The sequence below is a fragment of the Ursus maritimus genome, unplaced genomic scaffold (genome assembly GCF_017311325.1).
Source record: "Ursus maritimus isolate PB19 unplaced genomic scaffold, ASM1731132v1 scaffold_17, whole genome shotgun sequence".
NCBI classification, from domain to species: domain Eukaryota; kingdom Metazoa; phylum Chordata; class Mammalia; order Carnivora; family Ursidae; genus Ursus; species Ursus maritimus.
Window position 1 is genome coordinate 37,642,547 of NW_024424119.1, and position 27,948 is coordinate 37,670,494.

Here is a 27,948-nt window from a genome sequence, read left to right on the forward strand (position 1 = left end):
AATGGAGTCAGATAGGGAGGAAGTACGGCTTCCTCAAGGCACAGTCCCTACAGGTGGAGAGTCAGAAGGGATGTCCTCGTATCTCAAGGATGGCGGCACTTGGGTTCTAAGTGTGTCCTATGTCGAGTGGAGCCCGATGCAGTTCTGATAAAGAACATTATTAAGATGTCCTCAGGCTTTTCTTCAGATGGTATAATTTTATTGGCTTTCAAATGCCCTAACTGGAATTTTCCCCAGCCAACTTCTGCTTCACTTAGTAATTAGCTCCAAGTTCTTTTTGCCACTCCTTAGATGGGAATCCCATGCTAATAACAGGTGATGTGGATTTTCCACAAGGTTTAAATATTCACCACTCAACCTTTCAGCTCAGAGCACTGAGGCCACCCTGGCATCCTTCACAGGAGACAGAGTGGTGTGGGGACAACAGCAAACATTCTCACTGGTTTCGAACCTTCACTTCCCCACCTCTGATGGCCTCGGACTAGTTACTTAATATTTTGTATCTCAGTTTCCTCATCTATAAAATGGAAATATTTGTAGCATATACTTTGAGAATCGTGAGGATCAAATAAGTTAACACATGTAAAATGCTCAAAATAACATCTAGCAGTGATGGTAGCTGGCATTATCTATCACGACCCGAAGCCTGTGTTTGCTTCAAGCAAAATGGAAGGATTCTCAGAACAAGAATTTTCACTGTCCATTTATTAAAGGGTTGGTTTTTTTTTTAAGATTTTATTTATTTGACAGAGAGAGAGCCAGCGAGAGAGGGAACACAAGCAGGGGGAGTGGGAGAGGAAGAAGCAGGCTCCTGGCGGAGCAGGGAGCCTGATACGGGGCTCGATCCCAGGACCCTGGGATCATGCCCTGAGCCAAAGGCAGACACTTAAGGACTGAGCCACCCAGGCGCCCCTAGAGGGGGGTTTAATTTGATTTTCAGTTCTGTTCCAAATCATACTCATTGTGTTCAATATAGAAAAGAAGTATAGATACCCAGTTGTGGTTTCTTCTTGGGAAAGGGAGTGGTAAGGATTCCACATTGCCATTGTAACGGTGACCTCTGTGCCTCACCCTGCTCACCTCTCGCCAAATTCCACTGTGTTTTCTACCAGCTCATTCAGTAAGACAGCGGGTGTAGAGGGGTCCCTTACTGTTTAGACGAAGTGTCCTTTAATCACTGGAGTACGGTAATTTGCATTAAAATAAATTAGAGGTAATTGCATTAACAAAACAAAAAGATTGTGATGTGAAAGGGTGAAATATAAATTACTTACATGTTCTATGAAATCTATCTGTGGCTGTCTCCTATCTCTAAAGAGAGTTCATATAGATACGCCTTTAAAAAAAAGAATTTAGACAAAGAGGTCACATAAGCAGTGGTACCCTACTTCCTCTGCAACAATTATATCTTCATACATTGTCCTTCGCCAGGACATAGCAATATATCAAGGTCAAGGTCCCAATATTCCAAGGGAAATTACAATTTCACCTATGCACGCCAAGGTGCGCACACACTCCTGTTCTTCAGGTTTTCTTTCCATACCATTTTAGAGATGAGGACACACAGCTCAAAAGTCTTCTCTTTCTGAGCTATTTGAAGACACAATTTTGCAGAGCGCTAAATTCATGGTTCTGCTTTTATATATGTTAGAACTATCTTTTGCCTAGACTCGTTTATGTTCATATTCATAGAAGCCAGTAAGTGTTTCCTTTATTAGGATGGACTCAACATTGCTTGTTGAATTATTGTACCTTTTAAAAGTCCATCGAGAGACTGAATTTTAGGAGTCTTGGTGAACACAGGACAGTCCGTGTGAAAGAGCTTGCAATGTGTAGCTGACTTTGGAACAGCCATTTCTGAGTGGTATCATCTGTTCCCCTGGCTTTTGAAATGCATTCTTTCATCCCACTTTTCCCCCCTTGGTTATCCGTACAGCCACCCACGTCCTGCCTGTATCCATTTGGATCTCCCCCAAACATCTAATACTCAACATGTCAAAAATTGAACTATTTACTTTCTCAAATTTGTTCCCTCTCTTTGGTTCTTTGTTTCATTGAAAAGCACCACTGTGCCCCCAGTTACCCAAATCTAAAACCAAGGCAGCATCCTTGACTCCTCTCCCCCACTTGACCCCATATCTATTCAGTAATTTTTATATCACGGATATTTCTAGAATCCTTCCACTCTTTCCTGTGCCCACCGCCATGACACTAGTCCACGTCACCACTATCTTTCACGTGGATTGCTGCAACACTCTCTCACCCTGTCTCTCTGCCTCTGGCATTGTGTCCTTCTAACCCACACTCTACCCAGCCATCAGAAGTATCTTGCAGAATTTATACCTGATGGCAGCACTCTCAGTTTAGAAACCTTCACCCATTCCCCTTGGACTTTAAGATAAAGTCCAAACTCCTTAATATGGCTTAGAGAGCCATTTATGATATGGCCTCTGCCTACTTCTCCAGGCTTATCCCCCATAATTGCCTCCTCTTCCTTTCATTGCTGGCTGCCCCAGTACTCTCTGCAGTTCCTTGGAGGTACCAAGCTCTCTCTGGGTAAAGTTCTTTATACATGCTGTCCCTTCTGCCAGGAACACTCTTCAGCTCCTCTTTACTTAGCTAACTCCTACTGACCCCTCAGGCCTCAGTTAAGACACTACTTTCCCTGAGCCCTGAAGACTAGTTCAGTGTCTCCCATAGGCATTTTTAGCCCAGAACTTATTGTATCAGAGCACATGTGAAGTTGTTTTTTCACTCTATTCTCCTCCAGCTTCGGCTTCTTGGAGGCAAAGAGAGTGTAGTGTTTACTTTTGTATTCACGGATCCTAGCACACTGCCTCCAACAAAGGGCTTTCACTTATATTTACTGGAAGGAGGAATAAAAGAATGAAGGTAGTAAAGTGATACACCCACAGTTACTCTGAAAATAAGTCCTAGTAATATTTCTCTCTGCACAGGCATTTCCAACTGCAACTCGGGCCTTTGTCTCTATTCCTTTGATTAACATGTGATCGTGACAGAAACTAAAGGAAGGAGACTATTTTCTTGACAAGACTTTCATTTAACTAGAAGTATGGGCAAGTATAGCCGTGAACGAACATTTGCACTCCCGACTGATTGCTCTACAGTGGTCGACATAATACTCATTTGGAACAAGATTAAATACGTGTTCCTTGAGCATCATACCTAGCAGTGGTAAGAGGTTGGAATTATAGAAAAGAAGAAAGAGTCCTCTCCCCTGCCTTTATGAATCTGACAGGCTAGGTGCCTGATGGATGGTATATGTACATGACAGGTGCTAGGATACGTCATACCTGTTCTCAGGATAGTAGATGTTCAGAGGGAGGAATGATCATTGAAGGCTTTAGGATTTGGGCTTTCACTCCAGTGGGATTTCGAAGACTGATGCATTCATTCAACAAACTTACTGAATGTTTGTGATCGAGGCCGAGCTAAGTTGGAGATAGACAAATGAAGATAGACACAATTGCTACCCTCAAGAGATTTGTAATCCACTCAGTTATAATAGAAGACAACTCTTCAAAGTCCCTTGACTTTGGGTATTCAGAGATCTCCAGAAGCTTCTAGACTTAGGTTTCTATTGGTCTGGAGTCCCATCATTAGAAGGTCCCCTTCCAAGAAATATTTATCACCCAGAGAGTGTTCACTTTGACTCTAGACAGTACATTATGGTCCTAACCCAGAACCATTAATACCTGAATATTGTAAAACAGTCATGGTTCCACTTCTCCAAAAATAAAAGATACTAGGTCAAATTTAATGTGCCTCAATTCAATAGAAAGAAATTCCAGGCTCGTAGGAAGCAAGCTATGGAGGCTGTGTTGGGATGTGCACTGAATGGCCACCCTTGAGATGGAGCAAATGCTCATGGATATCATAAGCAGACTGGAAAATGGCGGCCCTTCCTTGACCTCAGGGAGGCCTTGGCCCCATTCAGCCTCACATCAGGTCCCAGCTCAAGAGCTGGGCTTGAGCTCCTGGAGGATGCAATCATTAGAGACCATGGCTGCAGGCCTGCTGGAATAAGAGCTTAACTGGCAAGGTCAGCTGGTTGTCATGGACGCTCCATTTTGACCAAGCTCATTTGGCTCTTCACAGCTCAGCCACCTGTTGTAAACAGCTGAAGGGGCCCTGGCTCCATTTGGAGGTTTTTACTATCTCTGGTATGTTGTTCCTCCCTGGGAAGAGAAGGGTGTGTGGAAATGGGGAGGACAGTAAACAGTTGCTTCTCTCACAGAGTCACTCTCTTTGTCAGAAGCAACGGTCCAGGCATGGCCAGTCATGGGTGGTCCTTCTGCATAGGATCTGCCATCTCTTTGAAGACAGGAGAGTCGCAGACCTAAATAGAAGCAGCTCTGCAGAAAAGACTAGAATAGCAGGCTGGAACCAGATCACAGAGGGCTTGGAATGCTAAGCTGAGGGATTTAGAATTTATTCTAGAAGCCGTGGAGCAGGATTGAAAGTTTCAGAGCAGGGGAGTTGTAATAAACCCAGTGGTGGAAGCGGGATGCTGGCTCAGTGCTACAACTAGAGAGAGAGGGATAGACGAGTCAAGGGTAGACTGGGAACCAACTGGGCAGGCGGCCAGTTTAGGCTGAATTGAGCAGGATAGAAGAAGACAGTCCACCGACAGCGGATGGACCAGGACACAGAGCACAAATAAAACAGGTCACCCAACAGTCCCATACTCCTCACTCACACCTGGGCCAGAGAAGGCATGGCAGAGGCCGGCCAGGGCTCTAGAGACTTCCCAGGGAGAGACATTGCTGCGCTGTGAAGGCAAACTTCCAACCTTGGAACCACTTCTAGCCCAGCTCAGTTGTGCATTTTTTTCTTTTTTAGTCTCAACAATATCTTAGGCCTGAATAGAGTTCTACCAGGACTTCTAATCAGGGGTTCCTCTTCCCGCCTCTGGGTTCCAAAGGCTGAGGAGGGGTTATTACTGAAGCCGTGAAAAGAGTATGTTCTTCAGCATCGACTGACCTTGGTCTGAGTCTCGGCTCTGCACCTCATTAATTGCATGGGCCCTTGGGCAAGTTACTTAACCCATCTGTAAAGCAGGAATCAGTAACAGGTATCTCATTTGGCAGTTGTGAGGCTTAACTTAGTTAATATATGTAAAGTGTCTAATCAGTGCTGGCCACAGAATGCGTTCCCAGCTCCTGTTGGTATCCTTTTGTCTTTCTCTTCTTACAGTACAGAGTTTGTCTTCCACAGATCCTGTTTCTCTCTAGCCAGAGGCAGAGCCATGACGGGAGGGATGTCATCAGAACAGTGGCATCTTTCATTATGAAGTCAGTTCAGCCATACCTCATGTTACTTGGCACTGGCTCCCAGAAAGACTGTGGAGTGAATTACCATGTTAATGCACTAAAGCAACTGGCTACCCCAGGTAGAGTCCTGCTGGTAGTCCTTTGTTCAGTGAGATATGTCGTCTTTGAGGTTTTTTATACACGTTGATTCTACCAAGTTGAATTCATCTACGGGTGGAGTGCATCTGTAAACTTGCCTAGCTACTCAGCCACTCCTCAGCGAGCACTCACGGTTGAAGGACCTACGACCTCATCGCAGAGCCTGGTTGTCTCTCCCCAGACTCTCACTGGGCCCCGGGCCCTGGCTGGACTTGGAAATTCAAGATGCATATGACCAGTTAGCTCTGGGTGGAACTCTCCGTCCAGAAGAGAACACAGCTATACCCTTACCCTGGCCCCAGTGAGAGGAGGACTTGGGGGAGCAAGTGTGGACACAGTGTAGGTCCCCCCTCAATTCCACAGATAGCCAGGGTCTACATTGTGCAGGTCCTTCTGTTGGGTATTGGGGTTCCTGAGATGACACAGACTCAACCTCTGTACTTGGAACTTCACAGACTTCATGAACCCTTTCTTGTGCTTGACCTCATGGGCTAGATGTCATTCCTGGCCCTGGTCACTGGGTTACCAGATGTACGGACGAAAAAGCTGCTCCTTAAGAGAAGTGCTGCACTCCCTAAGGGAAGGGCCGGGACACACAGATGTGGAGAAGTGTGCTAAGACAGCCTCAGAGAGGGAGTAGCCCTGCAGGGCCTTACTGCTGCTTTGCAGAAGTGGGAAGAGCCATGGGCCTTGGGGTCCATGTCTTCCCAATGCCTGGCCTTCAGTGGAAGGGAGGACAGTGTGCTGGGAGGGGTTGATATATTGAGATTTCTATTCCCAAATAAGCACACAGTATCAGATCTCCAGAATGACAGCAGTCTCCTCCTAGAAGCTTTATCTAAATTCTCGAACATACTACCTTAGTTTGTGGACTATGACTATCACCTGCCACTAGATGGCCCCCCGTGTACACACAAGCCTTTTCCACAAAGCGACTTTAAAGTACATTTTCTGGATTTTTTTTTTTTTTTAAACATGTACATACACATACACACAGACACAAAAATCTTAACTTTCACCATCTTTGAAGCTGATAACCAATTCATTAATTTTCCTTTTAACATTCAAATGATGGTACTGACATTCTCTGGAAAATTGGTTTAACATAAAAATCTTTGGGTGTTCTTGGATCCTCTAGGCCATAAACTACATGATTGAGAAAGAAGTTGGATTTGAATCTGTTCTATTAAATAGTATGTTTTGGTTTGTCTTCTAAAGTAATCCAAGGAGTGTTTAACAGAATAATCTTTAAGTTCAATTTTTTTTTTAAAATAATGCTTGTTTACTCCCTGGTAGGAAGTATTCTGAGATATTTTAAATATTAACTTATCTAATCTTCATAGTGTAAATAGCTCTTCTGTATACATCATTATAACCATCCTGTAGACAAGGGAACTGAGACTAAGAAAACTGGGGAGCTTACTCTGTGTTTCAACCAGGAATTGCCAGGCTAATTGAAATCCTGATCCTGGCTCATTTGCACTGTGTCCTGCTGCCTCCCACTGGTCTAGAACAATCGGGAGGGGCTTAGCAGAAATCCAGTTGTGGCATGAAAGATACCAGAATTCTGATTTCTCTTTTTTCCTTCCTTTCAATTTTCTTATGGAAAACATAGAAATAAAACAATCTCTAATTGCTGTGAAGGGAATGTGTGTATTACACAAATATCTGCTACTGTTATTATGGGGATATTTGGGGTTTTGTGGGAATGTAGAACTCTCATATGTGCCCAGGAGGTGTTTGGTCCTTCACTCACTCACACAAAAAGTATTTATTTTGAGATCTCCCACACCGAGGTGCCTGTGCTATTTCAGTGACAAATCTGGTCTGCCCTGCACGGTTACGGTTGAGCATTGCAATGAGGTTTCCCTGTGCTTTCAGCAGGTAACCCTCCCTTAGCCTCAGGATCCAGAAATAATAGACAATGGTAGGAAAACTGCAGAGGTGGGACCACAGCTGAATAGGAAGATGGCCAGCACCACCTCTGCATAAGCCAAACCACCAGCAAGAAGCAGATGGGGTTTTTAAATCATTATTTTGGAACACAGTGTACTATTTCTGTATCCAAGAGTTTCCATTTCAAATGGCCAATCAGATCATCTCTCTGACAGAGGGCTTCAACGAGAAAGCACAAGTCTCTGGATATATTTAAAGGGCATTCTTCTTCTTTGGACCTGGTGCAAGCCACTTTCGTGTTGCTCCTAAGAGCTTCTCCAGTTTGGCTTAAGTCATGCTATCCGACCCAGACTTTGATCCCTAGGTGTGAATCATTTTGTATCTGGAGGTTCTTACTCATTGGCAGGCTCTTGGTATAAGGAAAATTCTGTTTTCCATCTGGGTTCGAAAACCCAGCAGTAGACATCACTCTCATTTGACTTCTTAATACACTAGCTGTTGTAAAACAGAATTAGGGCTGATAAGTCCACAGGGATAAAGTTCATCAGAGAGAGTATTTGTAACTTTATGTGTAGTCCTCAAGTTTCTGTCTCAAAACCTCATGATAAATGTGGGGTACCTGACTTTCTTTACCTTCTGTAGGGCCTCCTTGAGACATTGGCCCACACAGCAGCCTTAAACCAGGTTTCTCAGAGCTCAGGCCAAGGAGACTCATCCTCCAAGGCCATTCCATCCCTACCTGCCCAGCTTTTGGGGCACCAGGAGGCACGCATGAGCCAGAGATAGGGGGGTGTAGCTGTTTCTGCCTCAGAACCATCTGTGCCACTGGGGCCCCATAGGGCCTTCTTGATGGCATTTTGACAGAATGTCTATATTGTATCTATAAGAAAGAAAAATGACAGGGGGCTGTCAGAGGGACTCCTGTGAATGTGCCAAGGGAAACCAATAGTGCGGAACCACTTCGTACCTGCAGTCCACACAGGACGCTCCAGGAGGACAGCGTTCAGTGTTGACTCAGCCTCTCTGTGTAAGGGAGAGGGAAGCCTCAGCATTTGCCCAGACCCGTGATGAGTGATGATCTATTAGTCTGTTACTCTGAGCCCTTTCCTGCTGCAGCCATCTGGGGGTCATGGTGCAGCTAATCAGTCTAAGGGCTGGTTTCCCTTAGAGGAACTCATGGGTTTGAGACCATTTCAGTCTTTGGAACTTCTTAAATTGGGGCCTCCAGGTTCAAATTCATTTCCTGGGCAACAGTGAACCCTAGACCATCAAAAGGGACAGAAATGGCTGGCTTCAGCTGTATTTCCTCCCCTCCCCAAGATAGGAGCGCTCTGATACCTCTAACAGTTGGGCAGTAGCAGGGAGGTGGGTAAGAGAGGGGTTGGCAGGAAAGTGAAGCCCAGCGTCTCACTAACGCATGCAGACTCTAGCCACCGGACCACCACAATCTACTTTTGGGCGTAGTTTCACAATTTAACGTGCCCATTTGTTTCAGCCCAGCCTGTGGAGTCACACCAATGCCAGAAATTGATTTAGAAAGACCTTGATGTCATTGGAATGTAAAAATCAATAAGTGGAGCCCCTTTCTGCTTCCCACAGTAGGTCTTCTCATCTCTTGCCTGGACAACCGCTCATTGGTCTTTAGGCTTTCGTTCTAGAGCCCTTCTACACGTCCACATCCATTCTCACACAGCTGCCACAGTGATCTTTCCAGAACATAGCTGATCCAGGCACTCCCTTAAAACAGACAAATAGCAAGAAGCTTAAGTGGTTTTCTGTTGCCTTCAATATCAAATTTAAACCCCAGAGGTTGCATTCAAGCGTCATGTCATCTGGGACCCGACCCTCCCTGTCACCCTCTTCCTATCATGAGCACACTGGAGACATCCAGTCTGACAGAGGTCCTCACTCACTTGCTTGAACCCTCCTGGCACATCGAGCCCCTTTGTCCATGCTGTTGCCTTGGCCTGAAATGCCTTCTAAACACACTCTGCCTTGATACTTTTTCTCATCCCTCAAGGTCCCCCTGAAATGTTCCAAAACCCTGAAATCCTGCCCTCCCTCCCCAGTCCCTCAGCAGTCAGGCTCTCTTCTTTGCATTCCCACCGTCTTGAGGAACTCCAGCTTGAGCTCTGCTGAGCACTGCTTTCTAATTGTTCGTACACCTGCCTCCCCATCAGAGGAGTTTTTTAAATGTAGAGACGAGACAACCGTCACTGTGCCTAGCTCAACACATGCTTGATAAGCAATGAGTGAATGATCCAGAATAGTTCATACCTCCCATCCGAGGCCAGGGAGACCCAAACCCTGTGGTTTCTGCTCCAGCCAGCAACCACCCCTATTTTGATTTCAGACCCTTCTCTCCTGGCCAGGTGTCTGGTCTCAGAGTCTCATACACCTCAGCCTGTAGCCGTGACTGCGGCCCTTGGCTCCTGAGAGGAAGGGGCAGGGCTCAGCGGCTGTGTCTCTGAGAACATGCCGGAGAACAATAGCAGGAAGTGTGCGAGTGGGAAACAATCATCGGGCTCAGCCCATATGGAGGAGCTTCCTGATTGGCTTGATTTGTTCTGAGCAGGAACTCTTAGAATAACTTTGGAATTATCCCAGTGGGATGACCAGTTTCTCCACGGAGGGGAACTGTCACCTGGTAATATCAAGCATGGACAACATGGTTACCGAAAACAAACAAACAAACAAACAAAACTAACAAAACATAAGACGAAGTTCCCTTTAGGAAGACATCTTGGCTTTGCCGGGTCTCCCAGCCGCTGCCACGGCTCCCTGGACGGCTCCTTCTGAGACTCTACTTGAGGCACAATTCACCGTCACCTGTACCTTCCAGAGGGAGAGCATTTTCTCCTCTCAGGCTCAAAGGCCAGAGGTACCTTCTGTCCTTCGTTGGCCTGTCAGGCAGCTCGGGGAAACTCGGCCTGTAGGTGGCCATAGGCAGCAGTGCCCCCTTTCAGACCCACATTCCTGTGGTAGACATTGATTGAGCACTGGCCGTGTACAAAGCACCATGGGGGCCTTACTGATACACCAGATGCTCTTTCTACTCTCACAGAGCAGTGGTTTCCAAACCATGTTCCATTCTGTGGAAGGGCCCAGCCGAGGCAAGGATGGGGTAGGAGAAGCAGGAGGGGCTCCCAGTCCACTCAGGCCTCAACCAGAGCCGATCTATTTGATCAAGATACTGGAAAAGAAAATTCTGCACCGGAAAGAGGAAATACTGACAACCTCTGGAGTAGGAACGGTTTCATTTGCTCTTGGGCAGGACAGGGCAGCCTAATACCCTAGGCCCCAGCAACAGGCAGGCCTAAGTTTGGATCCCCGCTCTGCCCCTTCCTGGTGATGGGCCACAAGTTCCTGACCCTCTCCGAACCTCCATTCAATCTCGATCTTCAGCTAAGTGCGGATTATAGTAATGGCTGCTAGGCAGATTGCAGAGAATTGAATAATGCTTACAAACAACTTAGCACAGTGTCTGGCTTATGGTACATGCTCCATAAATGTTAGCTATTTTTACCACTACTACTGTTGGGCATTAAATCATTTTTCCTGATGAATGACTCATTAAGATGCTAATTCAAGTATCTTGAAAGCTCCATCCGTCTCCTCAGAGTAACCTCCAGTACAGACAACAGGCAAAAATGTGTTGATTATCTGCAGTTTGGGCATTGATAAGAGCTGTGACTGAAGCCATGTGGATACGCACACACACACACACAAATGCACACACAAACACACTCTCTCAGGAGCTAGTGGGGAACTCTAACTCAGCAGGAAAGCTATCACAGAGTGCTGGATTTAGACACAAACAATGAGTAAACGGGGATTTAGATGAGAGGAATGTGCCACATAAACAATTTTCACAATCAGATATGAAAGCCCAGATGCTTCCTGCACGAAGGGCAAACCCAAAGAGAATCTGGGGTGGAACAAAGAGAACGCTGAGACTCTCCGTCCTCCTGGCCCAATTCCTGCATAGCTGTGTGTCCTCTGCCTGCAGTTTTATGTAGGTGAGCCCCAGAGTACATAAGAACAGTGCACTGCACATGCACACGCATGTGCACACGCACACACGCACCACACACACACATGCACGCGCGCACACGCATGCTCCACACACATGCATGCACCACACACATGCTCACACGCACCACACACACATGCATGTACACACACACATGCACACGCGCACAGACACACCTGGGGCCAGGTGAAATGATATATTTGAGATATTTGGGGAAGCGAGTAAAAAGTCTAGAAAACACAGCAGTTACCTCCTGCATTTTCTTATCTCGGAGAAAACAAGTAAGACAAGTTGCTTCTCAATCAGTTCTTTTTACTAAGTCTAGAGTCGCCATTAATTTGAATTTTTTCTTTCAAAAATCATTTTTGACTGAAGGCATTGAGCCAGTGGGTCTGCCTTGAGGCTGCTGCCGGTTGAGAAACAATTTATACATGCACGGAAACGTGTATTTCCTCCACCAGCGTTTCTGGAGAACTTTCCCTGAGCCACGTTCCTTGCAAGATGTAAACTAGCTAGATGCTAGAAGCCATAGTCAAAGAAAGCTAAAGAAGAGATGGTTATTATCTTTAAGAGTTTTACAAAAGGGAGATCGGAAGGGAGCCTCAAATCCATAAACAAGTGACTCAAATACAATGGGAGAAAATTGGTGATAGAAATATGCGCACAGGATAAGGCAGCAAAGAGGAAGGGCACCTTCACAGGAAAGCTATCAGGGAAGACTTCCAGGGAGAGAGGATACCCGAGCAGGTTCTTAATGAGCAGTAGTTACCCAGGGGAAGGGAAGGGGAGACAAGGGCAGGTCAGGCAGAAGCGGTGGTAGAAGCAAAGGTGTTGAATCAAGAAAGAGCACCCTGTGCGCAGGGATCTCTGAGAAAGTCATGTTCCTGGACATAAATAGGGGGCTGGGAGTATGTAGACTAAGGAACTTAGAGCAGAGAGCCTGTGAGGGGCTTCTAGCAGGGGAATGCAATTGTGGTGTGTCTACACACATGCTGGATTTGAGGGTGATAAGGCGGGGTAGAGGCAAAGAGACTGATGGAACGGTTGCTGTAGGCATTTAGGAAAAAGAAGGAAGAGCTCTCAGTGGGCTGAGGAGGGAGAGATATGAAAGAGATTTGTGGGGCAGTTGGGCAGGATTTAGTGCTACTTTACGTGTGTGGTGATTACCAGAGAGGGCAGGTGAGAGGTCAAGATAACAACCAGGTTTCTGTCTTAAGTAGAATGGATTGGTGGTGGTACCGGGAACGGAGGAAAAGAATGCCAGAGGGAGGAACAGCCTTGTGGGGAAAGATGAGTTTGGTCCTGCCTGTATGGGGTTTGAGGTACCTGTGGACTGTCCACAGGGAGACATGGGAAGTACGATTGTATACCAAGGCTGGAGGCTAGGAGAGACGCTGAAGGTGTAGGTTAGGTAAATGTCAGCATGTCGTGGAGATTAAACCGTGAGACTTGACGTGATTAGCCAAGGATAAAATGTCTAGCAAGGACGGGGAGCCAAATGAACATTTAATAAAGGAGAGAAGAGGAACCCATAACAAGAATCTGGTGTCATGGTCTCTGAAGGGGAAGAGGAGTGTCCACAGTATTTTAAAAAATGGAAAAATCAGTAGATTCACCCTGAAGAGTATCCACGAGACTCAGCAGTTAGGACGTCATGGACTTGAACGAGACCAGATACAACACAGTTGCGGGGGCAGAAGGCAGAGGGGAGCAAGTTGGAGGGTGATTGGGACACAAGGATGTTGAAGCAGCCAGAGGTGAGTGCTGTTGGGGGAATCTGGGAGAGAGATTCGGCAGTAACTCAAACAGGATGCAGGGTCATAAGGAGTTCACCTATTTTTAATGTGAGAGAATTTATTCTTGTTTATGGACTAAAGGAAAGGAGGCATTTGGGGAGAGGTTGCAGCTATAAGGGGAGGGATAATTGATGGAGTGCCATCCCAGAGGAATCTGCAAGGTCAGGTGCACATGTGGAGGCACAGGCCTCGAGCAGGAGAGTTTCTGAGTCAGAGTCGGGAGGTAGAGGCTGGCTGAGATGTTTTTCTCTTCTTCCATAAAGAGACACTTCTTGGGTAAGAAAGGGTTTAAGCCGCTGAGAAATGTGTTGCTTTCAAAGGAGATTCATCTTGCTGTCATGTAATCAAAACTCTTTATTTCTGATGAAATAGCCTCAAACAAGAATCACACCCAAGAAATCAATGCTCAGCACAAGCTTGGGAATGATTTCCTGTAGCAGAAATCAACTTGCACAGAATCTGACGGTATGAGCCAATGTGATTCCAGACGGAATAAACACACAAGAGAAGGAGAGATAGGCTGGTCTCTTCGGGCTAAGGAAAACTTATGGACAGAGAAATTTGCATTTATATTCATTTGGGATTAAATTTGGTTGCACCAATATCAGTAATGAAAAGTCTTAATATGTCCCAGCTGTATACTTAGATCAAGATATAAGTCAATCCAATATTATTTTTTTCTCAATGTATATACAAATTAGTGTATTTGGAGGGGGGAAGTAGCAAACCCAAGCCAAGTTTTAAAAAACTATATTGAATAGCACCAACTCCAAATTAGTTTCGCTATGGAATCCTTTAAAAGTGTGTTCTTGCTTTGCCTTGCTTTTCATTCATTCGACATAGATGTACACGGAACACAATCACATAGAGTCCTGTCTCTCAGGAAGCCTATCCTGAGGCAAGGGGTGGTGCAGGTAGGCTTGGGTAGGGTAAGCACATCTTTACCACTCCTGTCAGACGGTGTATACCAAATACCTCACAGAGCTAGAAATGCTATGGGGAGGAGTGAACACATCAGGTTGAAGTGACTTAAGGAAAACATGACTAAAAAGACAGGATTTGGTTTGGGTTTGGACTCTTAGGTGTGTTAGATGGGGTTGAGAGTAAGGAGTCCTTCCTGGCTTTTTCACAGGGCAGCGTACTATCTGCTCTGGCTGGAACTCGGGGGAGGGCGTAAGGCTGGGAAGGGGTTAGAGCAGAGCACAGAGGGTGTGAACTTCCAGCCTAAGAAGTCTGGGTCCGGGAAGGAGGTGATGGAGATCCACCAGGAGCTTTTCAACAAGGGAAAGGATATGAGCTGTACTTGAAGAATTCTTGACGGGCCCATTATCTTCTCTGCCGTATTTCTGTCTCAGCGATGACATGGAAAAAAAGAAAAAATGAAATGGGCTTGAGTTTCCACTGACACCTTGCAGTCAGGGAAGGTCCTGTTCTGTTATAAGGAGAAGTGGAAATCCTCTGTTTATTTAAGAGCCATTAACCTTTTTTTTCGTAGTTAAATGCCAAACGATCTGGGGTGATTCCAGATATGCTCATCTAAGTCAAGGGAAGCTGTTTCCTTACAAATTGAGTCACAAATGAAAATATTTTGGGGAGTGTCATAGAAACAAATGTACTGTCTTCCTGAAATATGGAAAAGGAATTTTGTAACATCCATTTGTGTGAAAACAAACACTATTCTTCCCAATGCTTTATCGAGAATATAGAAACAGAGATTGAGGTATTGACAGAGAGAGAGAGAGAGAGAGAGAGAGAGGGAGACTGGGAAAGAGAAGGTAGTGGGGGGAAAGAGAGACAGGCTAAGTATTCTAAGAATGGAGGAGGGGTCAGAGGATCAGGTCTCAGGCAGAACTGAGGACCCCGGAAGTAACAGGGCACTCTTCAGAATCCTGCTGTTGGAGTAACTCACCCTTGATGTTTCTCCGTTCCTGGGTCACTCCTCTCAAGATGTAGACTGGCCAAGAGTTCAGGCAACCCAGGTTAGTTATATTTCTACTCCGTGGCTAGGGATGTGGGGCCCTCTCATCAGTGAGTGGTTTCACCAAACCCACAGGAACTGCAGAGGAATTGTGGAGGAGCTGGATGTTGTTTCCAAAAGGAAAGTATCAGGGATCCGGGGGAGGCACAATTCACAGTGGCTGGCCCCCTTAGCCTCTCACGACACTCACTTCTGAACCACATATGATTCTATTTCCATCATGTAACGGCAACTTCATTGTCCTTGATGAGCGCCATATTGTTAAGTCTTACGTGTCCGGGTGAGCAGCTCAGCTGGAAAGGTGTTTCAAGTGTGCACATATAGACGGCACTGACTTGCCTCTTTCTCGTGTTAATTCAGCTGGCAAAGTCTCTGAGAGTCACACTGACACAAACATCACAGACACAGCACACCAAAGAGATGCTAAGACACAGGTGGTTATCACTGAGCAGAGTGAGACTTTGGATGGGGCAGGGATTTGAGGTAGGGGGTTAGTCAAGCACAGCTTCAGCTAAGCCCCATTTACAAGAGTTGATTGGCAGTCATGAATTCCAAACTTTGCAATTGCTCATTCTTTCTTCTGCTGCTGAGTCATTAATGAGGCTCTGGGCTGTGCTTAGCTCTGGCCCCACATCCTCAGCATATTCTAAGAGCATTCATTCAAATTCAACCATATGCACTAAATGTCTTCTATTTATTAAAATTAAATATGGATGCAGGTAAAGAAACCCACAGTAACAGTGGCTTAAACAAGATGTGTATTTCTCCCTCCAGTAAAAATCCACAGGTAGGCAGTCAAGAGCTGTCTGGTGGCCATCTCTGTGAATTCCTCAGGGACCTAGGTTTCTTTCAGTTTATCCCTCTCCTACCCTTGTCCTCGGAGTTCGAGATGGTAGTTAGAGCTCCATTTGCACGCATGTGCATCTCAGGCCAAATGATGAAAGAAGAGGCGAAGAAGAAAGGGCTAAAGAAGGTTCTAGAATCTGCCCTACAGGGCTTTCACTCACATCCCTTTGGCCAGAATATGCTGTACATGGCTACAAAAGAGGCTGAGAAATGTGGTCATTATTCTGCGTGGCTGTATGCCTAGCCAAGCCTTCGGGATCACACTGCTATGCAAGAAAGGATGGAAATCAATGAACAACTAACAGTCTTGATTACATGTCTCCTTGTGCTGGGTACACAAAGATGTGGGCGGCTCTTCTCTGCCCACAAAACATTCTTCCGGAGGTTCTTGCTTTGGCAGGTTGGCCAGACAGGCACCCCACTTGACTGCTCAGCTATGAACCTGCAGTGCAAGAGAAGAGAACAGGTCTTAATCCAGCCGCCCGGCCATCTGCCAGCCTCTCCTGTGATTCTGGGAGAATTTACTGAGAGCAGCCCTGTTTGGCCTTTCCCAGTTTGTGTGTGTAACCCAAGCTCAGGTTTCTCAATGGAGAGGAAAATTGTAAAGGTTCACTCCGTGGGCTCAGAGCTCCTTCAGAAACAGACTCGTGAACATTTCTTTACCGTTCGGCTTCCCTCAGCTGACTCAGTGCTGAGTTCCTCCATGGGGACGCACAGAAGCCCCCCTTCCTCTTCCTACCTTACTTGTCTACTCCTCCCACCACCCCTCTCCCCACTCTTGGGCCCCAATTCATATCCTCAGTGCCCCCTCCCCTACTGGGTAGCAAGTCCCAGTTGCCTGGGCTTTCCCATTTCCCAGAATGGAGCCCCTACACGTCATGGTGTTTGCTGAGCTTGACCTCTGCACTTCCAAACGACAGTGCTCAGATAGTGAACGCTACAGGGACATGAATGTCACCTAAATCGGAGCAGTCTGATCTGAAGGTCAGCACTGCCGGAAGAGGAAATGGACTGCCTTTAGAGGTGGTGAGCTCCCTGTGTGGGGAGGATTTCAAACAGAGGTAGGATGACTGTTGAGTGGAGTACCGCTCAGGGGCTTCATGTTTCTGAAAAGCAATTAGATTAAATAGCTCGCACTCCTTGCCTGACCTTCTGTGGGCATGAAAAATACATTATGTTGCATTATGCATTCTTCGGGAAACGAGGGCAGAAAGAGGAAGTGGTCATAGGGAGGTAGTCCAAAGAAGTGGCAAAGAATAGCAGTTCTCCAGCCAGACACCGGGGTCCGAATCCTGGTCCCACGTTATCTTTGTGACCCTGGGCAAGTTAGTGACCTTTCTGTGCCTCATTTCCTTCATCTGTGGAATGGGGTTAAAGAAGTCCTACTTCGTGGGCTATTGTGAAGCTTCAGTATTGTAATGTTTATAAAAGACTTAGCAACGGTGTCTGGCACGCAGTAAGCACTCAAAAATCCTCCTCATTACTATGGTTGTTGCATACAAGCAATATATACATAACAAAAGCAATATCAGCATTATGAGTATTATAATGATCATCACCACCACTGATGGAGAAAGAAAAACAAAGCACACCTGAGTTTACAGGCCAAGTCCTCTCGAAGCAGTAAGACGAGTGGAAACCCAGTTTGTATTAGTCTGTATTCTTTTGGATTCAACTCAGAGACGCCCACACAAAGGAAACATTTATTGGCTCCTGTAAGTAAGAAGGTTAAAGGTGTAGCAGACCGTTGTGGGAAACAGTATCTAGAGAATCAGCGGCCCAGGGCCCCTTTCAGGCAGCCTCTTCCTCGTTGGAGCCTTGTTTTTCTCCCACTGCAGAGGAGGGAAGGTAGGTCTTCAGCAGAGCCCTTCAGGGCAGGTGTTTATTTCTGGGCCAGACAAGGCACAGCAAAATGCAAGCACAGAGTGAGCCATGGGGAAGAGCCATGGGGAGGAGGGACAGAAATGCTGAGGCCCTCTCTGGGGCCATCGTGCTGAACCGTGTCAACTGGAGCGTAGAGCTTGCTGTGCCTGAAAAGGCCATACAAGGCCACATGCCCCTGAGAGCAGGGACATATGATATTCTGGGCCATGGCCTGTGCTCTCTCCTCGGCCTGGCACGTTTTCTTCTCTTTTCCACCTGCTGAATGCATCCTTCAAGGCCCAGCTCACATATCACCTCCTCAGTTAGGTTTTTCTCACCACCTTACAGTAGTTGGAAATTGCTTTCAGCTGTGACCTCAATGGGAGCTTAAACTCCTACAAACCTGGAGCTGACAGTCCAGATGCTTTTTGAGTTGTCTTGTAATTATGTGTTTACCTGGCTGTTTTGGTCACTTGACCAAGAGCTCTCGGGAGCAGACGCTGAGGCTGACTTAGCTGTCTGTCCCTGGTGCTCAGTGCGGTGCCTGATAGAACGAAGGTGCTTGCAGAAGGGTGGATGGATGAATGCATAAATGGGTTTTGAAATGAGAGTGATGGATGCACCTCACAGAGCCATAGGTCTTATTTTCCTGCGAGGACGGTCCATTGGGGTTCGGTAGATTTTATAAGACCATCTGGCCATGATTGCAACTTTATCTCTGGTAAATTAAGCCTGCACAGCTGCAGTGTGTCACCTCTGCTTACCGCCCATTACAGTTTGCTTTGTGCTCCGAAGAAACTGAGCAAGCCGGTCCGAGGCCGCCATGTGCACCTGTCTCAGCCTAAAGCGCCTCGATTAACCTCACGTATAAATTACACTTCCTGCCCATTCTTTATTTTTAGCTCAGCTGTATCTACTTGGCTCCTCCAGGGAAGACTGCGTTAGATTTCAGTCATGAAACTCTAAAACAGTGGCCTCTATGGCCTGGCTGAGATGACTCTTATTAACCCATGACACTCCGTTTCTGGGGACGCTCCCCGGCTCCGAGACTGAGGTTTTCCACAGAACGATAGCGGCCTGGGCCGTTCAGTGCCCTCAGGACCTGGCCCCAGCCCACATGGGCATTTGTAGAGAAATCTGCTACTCGGATCTGACCTGCCCAGACTTAAACAAACTGTCGATTTCCCACATTCATCCCCTTGGAGGGAAACTCATTTGTAGTTACTGCAAAAGTTTAGTTTTGTTGCTTTCTCTCTCTCTTTCTGCCTCCCTCTCTCTCTCCGCCTTCTCAGTTACTCAGTATCATGACCCAAATCTTTAGTGCTTGAACTATATAGCCGAGAGCCCTGAAACCCATAGGGCCGGGGACAGGCTGTGGAGACAGTCGGCCAGCCAGTGGGCATCCGTCCACAGAGAATTCTTAACCACTTGGGGCTGCTTCACGGGGAGACGTGAGCTACTCAGAGTCAGCCTTCCCCCCCCTCCCCCGCTTTTTTTCAGTCAGCCATTCTTAACGCGATTTTGTTTATTTTAGAATCCCCTGTAGTGCCTAGCTCTGAGTCCGGCCACACAACATCTGTAGGTGTTGGTTGAGTTGAATGGCAATCCATACTGGAGTGTGCCGTTTAACCCTTCGGGGACATGGGAGAAGCTGGCTCCGTTCCCGTGCCCCGGTCTGTGAAATGCTGCCTTCTCAGCACGAGGTCAAAGGAGGGTTCTTTATTTCACTTAGCATAATCTCCTCCAGTCCCTCATTTATGGAACATAAGGAATAGCAGGAAGATCGGTAGGAGAAGGAAGGAAAGAAGGAAGGGGGGTAAACAGAAGGGGGAATGAAGCATGAGAGACTATGGACTCTGGGAAACAAACTGAGGGCTTCAGAGGGGAGGGGGGTGGGGGAATGGGATAGGTGTACTGTATGGTGACTAACATAACAAAATAAAAAATTATTAAATAAATAAATAAATAATAATTTTTAAAACTTTTTAAAAAGGAGGGTTCTTTAAAAAGCCATCTATGGGTTCTATTCCGATTAGACCAAGGAATATATGATTTTTTTAAAAATTGAAAAATATTGAAAATTATGAAGAACAAAATTAAAACGACCCAATATCCCGTTACCCAAAGGCAGCTCCCACTGAGGTTTTCCTATTTTCTCAATCTTAGTCGTCATGGGGGAGGGTCCTGAATAATGCTTCAGGCATTACTGGGGTATGCACACGCATATTACAAATTTATATATATTATTGGCATATGTTTTATTCGGATATATAGTCACATGTATATATCATGTAATACATACATATATAATAGAGACCCATGTAATACATAAATATTTGAGCTGTAGCAGCTGTTGCCACAATAGTAGTATAAAAACTCGGTGGCTTAGAATGTCACTTATTGTTGCTCACGCTTCAGCGACTACACTGGTATTTGCTGATCCAGGCTGGGCTCCGCTAAGCAAGTCTAATTTCAGGTATAGGACCAACTGAGCATGGCGTCCGCCTCTGGGTTGGGCTCCAGTCTACTCCCCATGTGTTTTTCCCGGGGCCAAGGCTGGAGGGACAGCCGTTGAACAGAGAAGCTCTTCTCTTGGTGCCGCCAAGGCACGCACGGACAGACCTCAGTGCACAAGCACCTTCTAAGTCTCTGCTGTGCTGTGTCTGCTAACATCCCATTGGGTAGAGCGAGAGACGTGGCGGAGCCCATAGTCCAGGGGCAGGGAAGGACAACCCACCCTCCATGAGACCAAAGCAAATCATGTGACCAAGACCAATATCAGTGGGTCAGGGACATATCCACTTCCCACGGAGGTGAAGAGGGCAGGGAGGGAATATGTGTGAGACTAATAGACTCTACCCACGTCCTGCATATCTGCTGAGGAACTCTGTCCTCTGAGATTCAGTCTGCTCAGAGCCCGCCTGGCAAGTCCTATCATCCAGTCTTCCCAGGAAGCCTCCTCCAATGCTCCTCTCCCCGTTGAACCAATTCAGTTTCTGGATCATTTGTCTGCCCCATGTGTGTTGTTTCTGTTGCACATTCATTTCCCTTTCCTTGGATCCTCCCAAAATAATTTGTGCAGAGGTCGGTAGAAGATTTTGCTGCACATAAACAGCAAAGGAGTTTTGTATCTATTTGTTTATATATCTGTGTCACTCGGCCGCCTCTCCTGTAGATTCTGTTTGCATCTCAGCCCGCACACAGCTTCTCATCCAGGCTTGCTGAACAATTCACCCTGGCCTCAGAAATCCTAAAGGCCTCATTTGGCTGAGCCATGTCTTTTCTCAACTTGGTTTAGTTTCTTTGATTCTTTCAATATTCATAAGTTGAGCCCTTGTGCCCTCCAGCCCCATGATGAATTTATAATCTGGTAGGGGAAATGAATGACTTCTATGTGCTATCATATGGGGTTTAGGGTTGCCAAACCTCAGCACTATTGATATTTGGAGTCAGACAATTCTTTGTGGTGGGGGCTGTCCCGGGCATTGTGGGAAGTTCCGCGGCATCTCTGACCCCTACACACTGGATGCTGGAAGCACCATCCCCGCTGTCCTTGAGTTACGGACAGCCAGAATGTCTGCAGACATTGCCGAATATCCTCTGGGGGACAGATCACCTGCCAAATATGCCCTGGGGGACAGATCACCTCGGCTGAGAACCACTGCTCTAACATAGAGTAGACTTGATAAGACCTCTGATAAACCAAAGTAATGTGCTAATAAATGAGGCTAGTGTTATTTCCTGGTGGTGCGTCTGTGAAAGCCTCATGGGGTGGCTGAGACTTCAAGAATGGTTAGGGTTTTGAGATGGGTTTCTTGGAGGAGGAGAAAACATGGGGCACGAATGGGTGAATAAGGAGTAGCTCTTGTTGTCCAGAGCGGAGGTCATGTAGGTACTGGGAGGCTAGCTACTGTAGGGCCATCTAAGTCATTCTAAGGATTTCCACTTTTACTGGAAGTAAAATGATAAATATATTCATGTTCATTTGGAGGGAATATGATTATACATAGAGTTTGTCTTCATAACCCAAAGTAATTGCTGCAAAGTCTCGTCCATCCAGAGGTCATTTTTCAGATGCGCAGGAAGGAAACCTCTGAGGGGCACAGTGCATCCCTAAATAAACCCATGCCTGTAGTTTGGTGTCCCTTACCCGTCTGAGGATCTCATTCTGGACTCTTTATCTTAGGTCTTGGTTGAACAGTCTTGGTTAGCCAGTTGCCACCAGCAGATTAGAAGATGGAAGGGGGTGGTGGGACAGATATAAATGGGCCCAGACTCTGCAGCAAAGCTTCCAGCATGACAGAGGGGAAAGAAACCAAAAGCAAAATTGAATGAGCAAACAAATACATTCAGGCCAAATAATTCCTTAGGGCGGAGAACATCCATCCCTTCATAACCCTAAGGACATTGCTGCATGACAGTGCCACCCTAGTATGCCAACTTACTCGTGGTTAGCAAGGCAGCAACTCCGCGAGGTACTATAGAACCCATGTGGTAAGAGTTCAGCACCATGGTCAGGAGCAGGAGCTAGAGTTTGACTTCTGGCTTGAGTCCTTGCTTCAAGGCTCTGCAGCAATCAGCTAGCCCCTTAACCTTGCCAAGCCTTACTGGTCTCATCCATAAAATGGGGATTCCCTACTCAAAAGGTCATTGGGAAAGTTAGATAAAATCCACCGTGTGAATTCTTAGCTCGGTTCTTGGCACAGATTTGGTGCTCAATAAAAGTTCACAGTTAATACGATCATTTCATTGAGAGAACAAGCTACTGAGAGCTCTCCCAGATTGTAACTGTTCTGGAATATTCCCAGAGTCTCCTGGCAGTGCCCAAATTTCCCTTTCAGAAAATACCTAGGATGGCCATGACAATTGAGACAATTCCAGAAGAAAGTTCAAGTTGTATCAGTTCCCCCCACCACCACTTTTCCCTTCTTGTGGGTGGAAGAGGATGAGCCACTGAGGGCGATGACAGCAGGCTTGCAAGGGTATTGGCCAGCAGCCTATGGCAACGTATTTCCTTTGAGTGAGATTAGCTCTTCATCCTTTAGAAGAACTGATAGAAGAACAGTTATTCTGAGATAACTGGGAGACTAGGAAGCTATTTTGCTTTGGCCATTATGCCCTATGCTGTGCAAAAATATCTACCCCCCAGATTAAGAATGGGCACATTAACAGAGTTCGGGGGGAGACACCAAAGCATATTGCAAAGCGGTGGCAGGAACTAGTGGCGGTCGCTCTGGGTTGTTTTCCTTTGCTCACTGTCTGCAGAGTGGCCTAGCTGAACGCGCAGGGTGCTCTGTGAGCTGAAACCGTCTGGCACCTCCACATTAGAACGTGAGACGGACACTGCCAGGAAGTCACCCCACAGGAAGGAGCTGCTCTCCGGCCCAGGGATGGCAGGACAATAAAGGACCTTGTTCTCTGTTTGTGTGTTTTTCAGGCTGGAGCAGGAAATACAAGCGCTAGAAAGTGAAGAGTCCCAGATATCTGCCAAAGAGCAAATCATCCTAGAGAAACTAAAGGAGACAGAAAAATCCTTTAAGGACTTTCAGAAGGTAAAGAAAACAAATGTGATGTCTCCAAATTATATCCACGGGGAAGTAAGCGCTCGCGAATTGGCACCAGTGGAGACGAGGCCCGTTGGTACCGATGAGAAGTTGAGCCCCACGCTTTGTGAAATGCTGTGCGGGTGTGCGAGGACCCGTGCTGTCTCTGACCCTGAGAGTGGTCTGTAGTCAGGTGTGGGACCACCTTGTCTGCGGGGAAGCACAGAGGAGAGAGCCTGTAAATCCACCCCATCTACGTATTGTCCAAGCCCTTTATATGCCTGGTTCCTGAAAAGTCATCTCCCCTTGGACTTCAGAATTCTAAAGCCAATTCTTATGAAGCAGATTAGACCTGCTCCTGGTGGCTTTAATTTAAGTCTTTCCTTTATAAAAAGGCCAGAGGCAAAACCATATCAAATGGATCTGAATTTCAAATACACGGAGTGTAAACATTATGGAAACAGATGGTGCCGTGTGGCACAGAGAGAACCCGTAAAGCCCATAGGCTCTGCACATCTCAGCACCTTCCTTCCATTTTATCACCCAGGTACCCAGACCGAAGCAACAATCCAACCAAGTTAATTTTAAGATGGGATTTTCTGATGTCACTTCTCCAACATGGCCAAGGGTATTTGCTGGATAATCGACATAAATCCCTACTGGGAGAAATTCAGTATGAGGTGGGAATGATAGCACTTTCCCTTAAATTTCAGGATCCCAAACAAATTTCCCAGAAGAAACGAGAGCATGGGGTTTACCCATCACAGTCAAATTCTGGACCTGGGGGAGAGAGACGGGTTAAGTGGATGAGGGCTTGTCTCCCCACGTGTGTAGTGACGCTTTGCCCTGGTTTTGTTTTCACAGAGCTTCTCCAATGCGGATGGAGGTAAGTGGACGTGCTGTCTGCCCCCATTCTCTAGAAGAATCTTATCCTGGTCAGCTTAGTGGGTTTCACGATTACAGGCTCTCCGGGAGTTGCAATGTGTTGGTGTGTGAGGTCATCAGAAAGAAGGAGTGGCACTCCGTGCAGGGCACTGAAGCAGTATACGTCCCCAAGCTTGCCTGCCTCTCTTCTTCAAGGATGGTTTCTCGACTCACCGTTTTTAGCCTTATACAGTTGGCCTGGCTCCTTCCCTTCCCATTTGGTCCTCAGGTTTCCCTGTTTGGACCTTTCTTGAAAGGTGCTCTGCAAAGAGTGCTAACATCGGGACCAGGTCCCTGGTAAGATTGAGCCCATTTGTGGCTAGGACTCCAGGTCATGACACACATCAGAAGGCCATCGTCTGGTGTTACAGAAACCTTTCTAAGGCCTGTGTTTTTACTTGGAATCAGGAAACTGCCATTTCTCCAGCCTTCCAGGGTAACAAGGCTGGGCAGAACCCCCCTCCCTGTGTGGCAGAGTGGGTGGGAGCAGGGCCCTGGCTTCCTGACCCCATCCTGGCAGGAGCCGGCCTTGCTCTCTTCTCCCCTCCCTTCCTTGGCCCTGCCCTCTGCTCTCCTTCCCTGTGGCCATGGGGATGAACTTGCGGTTGTGTGCTTCTGGTCCTTCACCTTGCTCCCCTCACTTAAGCTACAAACTCACGAAAACCACTCCATTCCCACTTTCACTGTGGCCCTCAACTACACCCGCTTTAAAAGGCTAGGACTTGTCAGAAGGATCGGATGCCATCTGCTCTCCCGGTTCTTAAAAAGTCAACCTCCAAACTATGAAGATGATCACGAGCCAGAATGAAGGTTGGCATGAGTGTTTTCCCAATGTCATTTGCAAATATAAGGGCAAAGATTTAACAATGCAGAGATAGGCAATGTATTTTTCTGGATTAGTAAAGATATTTGCACTAAGGATAATTTTGACTTTAGCCAAAAAAAGTATTGTGTTATTTTATTTGGTGGGGGAAAGATGGTTTCCAGCAAATAAAAGGCAGGGGATCTGGATTTTGGGGCCCTGGGTGATATTTGGGAAGGTAGTAAAGTAAACCTCATGTTCCCAGCACATGTGGGCAGGGACAAATCAGGGCCAAACCAGCAGGGGCTCCAGGGGGAGGACCTGTGACATTCTGGAGCCTTCTCTAGGGTGTGGCCAAATCAGGGCCCTTGTTCTGTGCTTTGGGGATAGAGCATGGACTCAGGAGGTGGCCTTGCGTCTTTGGGGGAGTCATGGGTGGCAGCATGGGAAGCATAGTGGGCTTCCCTAGAGCTAGGAAAGACCTGAGGCAATGGTCGCCATCAGCAATCACGCAGTAAGCGTCAGGCTGGAATGGGGCTGTGGGACATTGACCCATAGACACCTACATCCTGGAAGGGTACACATCGACCTTTTGTGCTTTTTCTTCTTTTTTTTTTTTTCCTCTTCTTTCTCAAACCAGAATCTTTCCTAGACTTTTCTCTATAATTGGGGAAGGGAAGGAGCCTGAATGTCACATCTCTGTGGGGCATGGGGACTCACATAACCTATGACTCGTTAACAAGCGACATAGAAGCCACATTATAAACCCTTGCCACTCTGTCTTTCATTTGCAACCTGAACTTCTTTCATTTCCTCCTGCATCACTTCCCATGATTGGCATTCCTTCACCCGGCAGTTCATGGAAGGGGGAAGAAATCTGATTGTGACTAAAAAGAGCCTACAGAGAAAATTGCCCTGATGACTCTGTCCTCAGTCACTTTTTGACAGAGGTGACCTCGGGCTCAAGGAGGCAAACATCTTAGGGATCCCAAGAAATGGCCAAGGGAGGGTTTCTGTGGTCTTACCTGTCACCCTGGATTATGATTCCTGCCATCTCTGGTTATACCTAAGTCTGGGCGGACCTTTCCGTGGCACCACATCTACTGGCAAAGAAAGAAATTTGAAGGAGGGAACACATCCTTCCAAGAATGCTGTCGATGTTTAGCTCACACTGTGGTCTGAGAGTACGCCATCTGGTTAGGGACTCTGCAATGTCTGATTAGTTTCTCATTCTTTGGTTTCAAAGGCCCCTCAATATCAACGTTGCCAAGACCCTCTCAGAATCAACCACCTGTTGTTACTAAGAACTAATCCCAAAGTATTACAGAATAATCATGCCTTGAGAAGAATACCCCACTTCTGGAATGCTGATTACAGAATCCAAGGCAACTAGGACTATATAACTGTACAAGATGCTATAGTCAGCAAAAACATCCCTAGTTTAATGAGGTGCCAAGGAGATGGCTGCTGGTGACCCCACTTCAGGTCCCTGTGCACGTCACCCTATGCATGTCAGAGGCCATAAAGGTACAGCACGGCTAGGGCACCAGCGGCTTCGGATTGCATGGTAGTCCTGGCCATCAAGAGCCCCGTATTCCAATCTTGAGTAGAATTCCCTGGCAGTGCACATTCCGACCCCCCTCACTTCCTCCCACCCCATATACACACTTGTTCTATGGCAGTGTCTTCATCCGTTGGGTGGATTGTTTTCACTGCCTTAAACTGGCAGAATGTCTTGTGTAACTATAATTTCCATGTAGTATGGATCTTGTGCTAACTACTCTTTATGCACCGAGGAGCTGGGGTGAAACCGTTGGTCAGAACTGGCAAAGGAAACTGTTGTCCCAGGCCTGTCTCGCCCTTGCTGTCATCGTATACCGATCTTGGTTTCCATCCTGTCCCAGCCTGCAGTGGCCGGAAGCCGTCCCCATATCAGCCCCTTCATAGCCCTTGCTGGGAAATCTCAGTGTGTTTTCAGGTGCCCCGAAGTCCTGTGTTCCCGAGAGAGTTCATCCACTTTGTTTCTCTAGCTCTGGCTGTGCATGTCTGTCATAGCCACAGTAAATATTTCAGCAGTGCTGGGCTAACAAGGAGCATGCATCTTACATGTCTACCCTGGCAATGACCTTCTCTACCTTCTCTGGCCATAGACCACCCTGACTTTGGCAGGAAGAGGGCAGTTCACTGACTGAGGCCATGTGAAGAAATTCTTTCCATGGAAGCTTTGGAGGCCCTGTTGATTATTGCTGGCGTTGGTCTGTCGGCCCCCTCCCAGCTGCATAGCTTTGCGTTGACTACTTCATGCTATATTGAGGGGGCTGGCTGCCCGGTTCTCCTTCTGGAGCCCCACTCCTCCACACTCCCTCATCTTAGCCCGAGTATGTGGCCCCAGCCTTCTAAGAGCTGTAGTCCTCAAGCTTGTAGCCAGGGAACACAGGGGAGAGGGGACGTCACCCTCACCCACACTGGGCAGGGAGCTGCCTTCTGGGGGAGGCTGAGGCAGAAGCACTGGAATCCTGTGCTCTTTCTGATGCAGATGCCCGGGCCGGCAAGTGCTTTTGTTTCAGGCGATAAAAGTTTCAGTAGCAGAGATGCCCCAGAAACTGTATTTAGCATAGAATGTAGAGACACACGTGGGACCAGTCTTGAGTCCTCACCCGGTCTTCCTGGCTTGAACCTTCATCTCATTTGAATGCAGAAAGTCAGATTTACTGAGATCTCATTCGACAGATGTCTAGAAATCCTCAGGGAAAACTCAGAAGCTCTGCAAATCTGCTCTGGTCATCTCTTGCCCCTGTACGGTCTCTCTAATGCCATACTGCTGCTCAAATCTTC

General features: G+C 46.9%; 1 protein-coding gene across 1 annotated transcript in view; it reads left to right on the forward strand.

Moving 5' to 3' along the window:
• Positions 1-27,948, forward strand: part of LOC103678562 (paralemmin-2) — a 69,120-nt gene that overhangs the window by 28,374 nt on the left and 12,798 nt on the right. The window contains exons 4-5 of the mRNA XM_040631341.1: positions 23,282-23,396; positions 24,252-24,273. Coding sequence (XP_040487275.1) covers positions 23,282-23,396; positions 24,252-24,273 — 137 coding nt within the window. The remainder of the gene's footprint in view (positions 1-23,281; positions 23,397-24,251; positions 24,274-27,948) is intronic.